Genomic DNA, 7,992 nt, shown 5'->3' on the forward strand with positions numbered 1-7,992 from the left:
ACCGACCCCATGGGGGGGAGACCGCACAGCAACGGCCCCTTCCCCGCACCGCCCCCCGCTTTCACCGCAGCAGCGGGCGCTGCAAAGACGGACCTGGGGGGGGGAAGAGGCCCCTGCCCGCTCCCGCGAGCCCCGGGGACTGGGAGAGGGCGGGGCGGGGGGCGCTTTATGAATGGAATTCTCCAGTGGGAACCCAATTACTATGCCGCGCGGCACGCGCCGCTCCTCGCCCCACAGCTGATTGGCTCCTGCCTCTCACTGACGTCAGCCAGCAGCGAGTCAGGAGGAGCCGCAGGCTCAGGCAGCGGCAAAAAAAAAAAATAATAATAGGGGAGTGAGTCACCCCCAAAAGCGGCGAATTCACTATAACTCCGCCGCGTCTCCCCCAGCCCCGTCTCTCTGCAGCCGCACATGGAACGGAGCCTCCGCCTGCGCCCCGCCAGCAGCACCGGAGCCGCCGCACCGGAGCCGCACAGGAGCCAGGCGGACTTCCCTGCCCCAGCGCCCCAGGTGAGGAGCACCCCTCTATGCATGGGGGGGAAGCCCTTTCTGCGTCCCCCTCCATTGCAGCTCAGAGCCCCTGGACCCCCGGGAGCGTTAGAACGTGCAGAAGAGCAAAATAAGGTTTAAAAGAAGGAAGGGGGGGTGTTACAGACATTAATTCTTCACACACCCCTAAATGTAAAGCAAAGTCTTGCTGCACAGCGGGCACGTCGGAGCAGCCAAGGTTCGCATGTTAACCTACAGCCTGGGTTTATAACTGACCTGAGGGTGCAGCTTTCCAGGGAGAGGACTGCCTTCAAAACGCAAAGGCCACGGGTGGGGAGGCAAAAACAACCCCCAACCCAGCAGACACCGAGGAGCAGTAAAATAAGTGTTTTCGGCAATCCCAATGCAAATTCAGATGCATGGCAGGATTGAGAAAGCAGCTGTTTGGTAGGTGCCAGCTCTCAGGTATGGATCTGCCAGAGCCCAAGCAAGGGATGTAGCATTAAAAGAAAAAAAATATGTAATTAGGGTAATGGTCAGGGAGGTGATGCTACCCCTGCACGTTCCATTACTGAGGATTTAGCTCTCTAAACTTTACAGCATCAGCAGTTAGGGCTAAATTAGTAAAAGGCCCTGTGAGGTAAAAAATTGAGTTCTAGCTATGGGGTACTTATCCACTGCAATTGTGCACTGCATGCAGTGCAGTGGAAGCAAACACAAGCAAGGAAACAACTGGATGAGGGAGTTTCCTGCCCCCTCACCCTCTCCACCCCCTTCCTTTTTTTGCCTGCTCAAAAAAGGAAAAAATGCAAGAAGAATGCAAAACTGACCAGAAATATCCCCATCATAGGTGCAAATGGTGAGCATGCTACACACCGGGGTAGCTTAAATCAATCGAACCTGCACTGTAGCCTACTGTGTAAGCCTTGATCAGAGCCAGCTTATGGGAAAGCCAAGGGGCAGAGCCTGCCCCCCCAAATCTGCCACCAAGAGAGAGTGGACACTGATCAGTGCTCAGAGATGCTCCTGAGTAAAACAAGTCAGTTTGCATGCCAGGGCCTTTGTATGCACAGAATGACACTAAATGGAAGTTGGTGCTATGCCTTCGCAGGTCACACCTGGACATCATGAACAAGGACGTGTCCCACAACTCCCCTGAAGGCCAGCAGGGCTGGTTTGCAGCCAGTAATGGCAGCAGCAGCTCCTTGAACCTGGACTCTGTGGTGCAACCTCTTGCCCTGAATCCCTGGGATGTGGTACTTTGCATATCTGGGACCATCATCTCCTGCGAGAATGCGATTGTGGTAGCCGTCATATTTTACACCCCTGCCTTCCGGACTCCAATGTTCCTGCTCATCGGGAGTCTTGCCATTGCTGATTTCCTGGCCGGCCTGGGGCTGATATTCCACTTTGCCTTTGTCTATTGCATCCGGTCGCAGGTGGTGAACCTCATCACTGTGGGGCTACTGGTGACCTCATTCACTGCCAGCGTGGGCAGCCTGCTGGCCATCACTGTAGACCGCTACCTTTCCCTCTACAATGCACTGACTTACTATTCAGAAAGGACAGTCACCAGGACTTACATCATGCTGATCTTGACCTGGGGGTTTTCCATCTGCTTTGGGCTGCTGCCTGTCATGGGCTGGAACTGCTTGAAAGATGTCTCCATCTGCAGCATCGTGAAGCCCCTGACCAAGAACCACCTCATCATCCTCTCCATCTCCTTCTTCATGGTCTTTGCGGTGATGTTGCAGCTCTACGTACAGATCTGCAAGATCGTTTGCAGGCACGCCCACCAGATTGCTGTGCAGAGGCACTTCCTGGCCACCTCACACTACGTCACCACCAGGAAAGGCATCTCCACCTTAGCTGTCATCTTGGGGACTTTTGCTTCTTGCTGGCTCCCCTTTGCCATTTACTGCCTCCTGGGAGATTACACCTACCCAGCCCTCTATACCTACATGACCGTCCTCCCTGCTACCTACAACTCCATGATTAACCCCGTTATCTATGCCTTCAGGAACCAAGAGATCCAGAAAGTGCTGTGGACTGTGTGCTGTGGGTGCTTCTCCTCCACAATGCCTTTCAGGTCGAGATCTCCAAGCGACGTCTGACTCATCAGCCCTCGGTCCAAAGACGCATTTGCACACGATGTTCCCCTTTTTGCACAACCACAGAGATTTTGTGAGAGCTCTTAAAGATTCTGTGTCTCCTATGATTCCCCTTCCCTTGTGTGCGTGAGCTGCTCTCTTCCTTTATTTTTCCACTTTTAGAACTTACGGAAGAAAAAATATTTATTTTTTATCCATAACAAACAAATATGTATATTTGAGTGTGCAAGAGATCCTCCATAAATATTTTCTTTGACACAATATTTATGGTACATTTTTTTTTTAAAAGAGAGAATATCTTTTTGTTCTTTTGGCTTTTTTTATAGAGCCTGGTTAATTACCTCAGTTCTTCAGATATTATTTTCTACATCAAAGATCCATTGTTTCCCCTGTAACAATGGACCAGAACCAAACCACCTTTTTAAAAAAAATATTTATGCATTATTTATTAATTTATTGTTATTTATGACCAGCTTTTTCAAGACAATAGATTTTTCTGAACTGTAGTTTGCTGCCCTCTAGTGTTCACTATGTTTTAATACAAATACTAACGGTGGCTCCTTTTGCATGTTGAGTACCCTGGGTGGTATTAGCTAATGGAATGTTTTAGCTGTATCAGATATAGACAACTGGAGCGAAAAAGGGAATGCTGCAATACTAGACTGTGCCTATAAAAACCCAAGGGCTCAAATGATCAGAGTTGCTTTCTAAACCATTGCACTAGAGACTATTCAATTAACTAAAATTTCTATCCCAGTAGAGACAGATTGCACGAGTTCAACTGGCCAAATTCAGATTCAGAGGACAGCTATTCAGTGTACTGTACGTTCTTCAGGTTTGCATGAATCTGGAAAGGAAGTGAATGTAAGAGGCACTTTGGACATTTGAAATCTCACTGCATTGTTGCACAGACTCTTGTTCCATGTGATTTGGAAAGTACTGTATTCTTGTTTACAATCGTAAGAGAAAAATAAAGATAATTTGTCATACAACATGTGGCTGCTGCTTGATCTGTGTGGGAGGGAGATATTAGAAGCTCACTGTGGGTGAGGGGAGTAACTGGAAAGAGGCCACTTCATCCTCAATAAATTACAAAGTGTTGGGTCCAATTAATTTCACCTTCATCATAGACTCTCTAGAGACTGAAAAGATGTGTCAGAGCCCCCAGCCCACCTCCCTGGAGCCAGTGCAGGATTCTTCACTATGGCACATTTTCTAGAGTTTTGGCCAACCTTGTACAAAATCCCAAGTAATAGTGCTTCCCTCCACTCTCCTGGGAGACACATCCATTGTTGCCTAACACATCTAGTTAGTTGGAAAAAGAACAGGAGTACTTGTGGCACCTTAGAGACTAACATTTATTTCCGCATGAGCTTTCGTGAGCTACAGCTCACTTCTTCGGATGCATAGAACGGAACACACAGACAGGAGATATTTATACATACAGAGAACATGAAAAGGTGGAAGTATGCATACCAACAGGAAGAGAATCTAATCAATGGAGATGAGCTATCATCAGCAGGAGAAAAAAAACTTTTGAAGTGATAATGGAGATGACCCATAGAAGGTGTGAGGAGAACTTAGTTGGAAGTTCTTCCTAGCATAGGTGGCTTTTATTCAGTTAGGGAGGAGGCTATTCAGGGGTGTCTGGGTCCAAATTCAGAGTCCATGTTCTAATCTCCAAAGCTCTCATCATCTGGGGACCAGGCTACCCCTCCGTCTGTGACACATGGAGATGGCTGCCCTCCGGGGGACCCAGGATGAAACTCCTGGGAGCCAGAGTGGCAAAGCAAACACCGTGTTGTATCTCAGAAGATGAAACATGCTGCTGGACAGCCGAATGATCCCGCGGCGTCTGAGCAGTTATGATGAGGGGAGAGGGGAAAAGGAAGGCAAAAGCATTTGAGCTACGTCACTGGGCAAAAGCGGTCTGCACACCAATTCACTGTGCGCTCTCTGTGATTGGTGCGTGGTCCCTAGGATGGTGAGAGAGACAGGGTGGTCATTTCCATCTCTGTGACCCCTGAATAACATGGGGTTAAACAGAACCAGATTGGCGTGTGAGATTTTCTCCTAGTGCAAACAGCAATCTGATCGCCAAGGCATCCTGAAACTGCATGACACTGAAGAGCTCTGGGCACCCTCATTTCAATCGCAGGACAGTTTGCGGCCTTGCACACACAAGGGATGGCTTGGCAGTTTGAGCATCAGGTTTGAAATGCTGCAGTCACAGGTTCAAATCCCAATAAAGCTGACTCAGACCTTTGTCCTTCTCTGACTGAGTTCTGTGCAGTTTACTGCTTTGAGGGGTCCTTTTGAATGAGGCTATAAAAACATAGGGCCTGCCTGCTCCATAGGGCCATGACACCTTCACAGGAGTGAGGATTTAGCACTTCCTCCATAGGCCTATCATGCAGCATGCTGGGCACAGGTTGGGTGCCACCCTCCAGCCCAGAGGGAGGTGCGTTGCAGATGGGCTGCTGCATGGACACCAGCCCAAATGCCGCAGTCATTTATTTTTCCTTTTTATTCAGTCAGAAGCGCCCGAGTGACTTCCTCAGGAGCTCTGCTCAAGTTAGGAGGGAGTAAAGCAGGACTCAACACGTCACCACTTGGCCTGTAGTTTGCAACAGGCTTTAGAATCCTGGGGGAGGATCGCCGCCCCCAAAGGAAGGGGATGCTGCTCCTAGAATGGCTGATCGGCTCAGGCCCGACGCACTGGCCCAAGACTTGGGAAACCCAGGTTCGGTTCCTCGTTTTACCACAGGCCGTTTGTGTGGCCCATGGCAAGGGAGTCTCCCTGTGTCTCAAATCTCCTGCTGTAAGTTGGCGACACAATAGCCCTGCCCTGCCTCCAAGAGAGGCTGTGAGAAAAAACATATTAAAGAAAATGAGGTGTTCAACTACTGCACCGTGTCAGTACCTACACGTACAATAACGTTCCAGCGGGGGTGAGGGGGTTGGTTGTAATACAGAGGGCCCATGAGTTTCAGATGTGCTCTAGGTTCAGCAGATCAGTGCTCCAGCTGCCCATCTCCTCTGTAATTTAAGCTCCTATATTCTAATAAAGGGACTCTTCTGTTCCAAATCGCTTCAGGGAAACCGACTGCGGTGGCTGAAGCCTGGGAAAGAAAAGTGGTTCCCAAACTGCGGGTTTGGGTTTATTTCCTTTACAGGAATGGCTCCGGCAATCTAAATGCAGCTAGTGCTGGAAATGACTCCCGGCTGAAAGCACAATGGGTGGGAATGGTGGCACAGAGGGAGGGAAAGGAACATTGTTCTCTCTGGGCACCTAATCTTTGTCCTCATCACAGCACAGCCACAACAAATAAATCATTGGTCTTTACACGCATTCTGCCTGGCGCTCGAATGCTGTGAGCCTCCGCAACGGTCATGAGAGAGTGAAGAGTCAGGAGAAAGTCACAGGCCTGACACCCCCTTGGATTGAGGGAAAACAGCAGCTGCCTTCATACTACAGCTCCCACAATGCACTGTGCTGGAGCGGTTCAATGGGAAGGGAAAAGGGACTGCAAACTAAAAGGCTGCTCTTGAGCGGCAACTGGTGCTGAGAACACTGACTCCAACATGGTTTCCTTCCTCTTGCTGGCCTTGGTGTGAGTGCAGGTTCCAGAGAGAGTCAGAAGCATCCTATGCTGGAAGCCTGAGAACAGCAGATGCTAAGTCAATACAGAGTTGATGAAAGAGCCGGAGGGGCAGCCCTGAAGACCAAAGCCGCCTTAATAGCTAGAGGACAGGTATAGTGCACTTATTCCCCTTAGTAGGAAGGCCCAGTTTTGGGAATGAGAAGGTATTTATTCCCGGCCCAGGCAGAAACTAATCAGGAGGAATGCAGATCACATAACACCACATCTCTTCTGAATGGAATCAGAACTGCTGCATGGCATGTCATAGGCCCTTCACTGCTAACATCGGAGGGAGAGATTCTCTTTTACATTAAATATGTGGGAGGGGTGGCACTGTGGTGTTGACAGTTCACAGCATGGGGTCCTTTGTGGCTACGGCGTGCAGCACAGTGACTGGCGTCAAGTTCTTAGATGGCTACAAACGTCTTACAATACATTTAATAAAAACTAGCATGCAGCAATTTGGATTTTGATCCAGTTTGGGTTAAAGGATGAATCAGGATGGATTCAATAACACACAAACCTTGCAGGCTGTTCTCATGAGATTTCAGCCCTAAATGGCTTACGTCTCCATCCAAGTAGCTCTTCTTGTGACATTTCTGCCAACTTGGAATGACCTGGAACGGGGATCCATTTGTCCCCATGTGATTTTGGATCCAATGTGCAACCCAATCCATTGGGAGGAATTAGACTTGAAGATGTGGATCTGGAACCCACTCCTGAAATTCAAAGAGGTTCTGATCTAGGGTTCCAGGTTTGGCCCCTCCCAAATAAAAACCATTAGACTGATTAAGAAAAGATGCAACAGCAGGTCTCCCTAAATCCCTACTTTCCCCCTCAGTGTGGAAATGCTGGTCAGTTTCTCTTTGTTTGGATCAGTTTCACACTCCAGAGCTTCAGAAAAAGTTTCACTGAAATTTAAAGAAAAAATATCAGGGAATACATTTCCCCTGGGCACACACCATCCTGCCTTCAGCACCTCCTCCCCCTCCACAAAGAGGGCTGTGCCCTATCATGCCTGAATGCAAAGTGTTCTTGCAGAAACAGAATGTTATCAGCTGTATTACCGTCATGCCTGGAGGTCCCAAGCAAGATCTGGGCCTCATTGTGCTGGATGCTGCACAGACACATAGGGAGAGAGTCCTTTCTCTGAAGAGCTGACAACCTAAACAGACAGCCTAAACCGAAACAGACCTAAACAGACTGAGGGAGGGAGGGGAAACAGGGCCACAGATAGGGAAATGGACTTGCCCAAGGTCACGCAGCAGGGTCAGTGGCAGAGCCAGGAACAGAGCTTGGGTCTCCTGAGTTCCATGACCATGATAAGGTCAGAAGTGACCACTTAAGATCACCCAGCCTGACCAGCTGGGGCTACTAGTTCTCACGCATTCATTATCAGTTTGGTGTGTTGCTGCTTTCAGACATCCAGAAAAGGAAACTCATCCCAAACCCAATACACCCACATTTGTGAGTCTCAAACCAGAGCCATGTTTAGCTCCCGGTCCTTCTCTCCCCCCTCCCTCCCATTTTGTACCCAATTGTCCCAATTTTCCAGAAGGGCAGAGACAACCCCAAATTCCCATCAAGATCAAAGGAGACGGTCAGCCTCCCTAACTGTGTACATACCATCAGGTGCCCAACCACCGAGCCTATGACCTAACCCCTGGCAAAGACAGAATTGGTGCTTGAAGCTTGCTTAGCAATTCCACCTCTGATTGAGCACCCCAGGAATCCCTGTCCACTCTCCC

The 7,992-nt window shown here is 49.2% G+C and overlaps 1 protein-coding gene across 1 annotated transcript; it reads left to right on the forward strand.

The window, feature by feature from the left end:
• The first annotated feature begins 397 nt into the window (after positions 1-397).
• Positions 398-3,933, forward strand: GPR3 (G protein-coupled receptor 3). The gene is made up of 2 exons (XM_030539234.1): positions 398-510; positions 1,601-3,933. Exon 2 carries the CDS (start codon positions 1,617-1,619, stop codon positions 2,601-2,603), a length of 987 nt encoding a protein of 328 aa, XP_030395094.1. The 5' UTR covers positions 398-510; positions 1,601-1,616; the 3' UTR covers positions 2,604-3,933.
• The last annotated feature ends 4,059 nt before the right edge of the window (positions 3,934-7,992 follow it).

Source organism: Gopherus evgoodei, chromosome 20 (assembly GCF_007399415.2).
Source record: "Gopherus evgoodei ecotype Sinaloan lineage chromosome 20, rGopEvg1_v1.p, whole genome shotgun sequence".
Taxonomy (NCBI): Eukaryota; Metazoa; Chordata; order Testudines; family Testudinidae; genus Gopherus; species Gopherus evgoodei.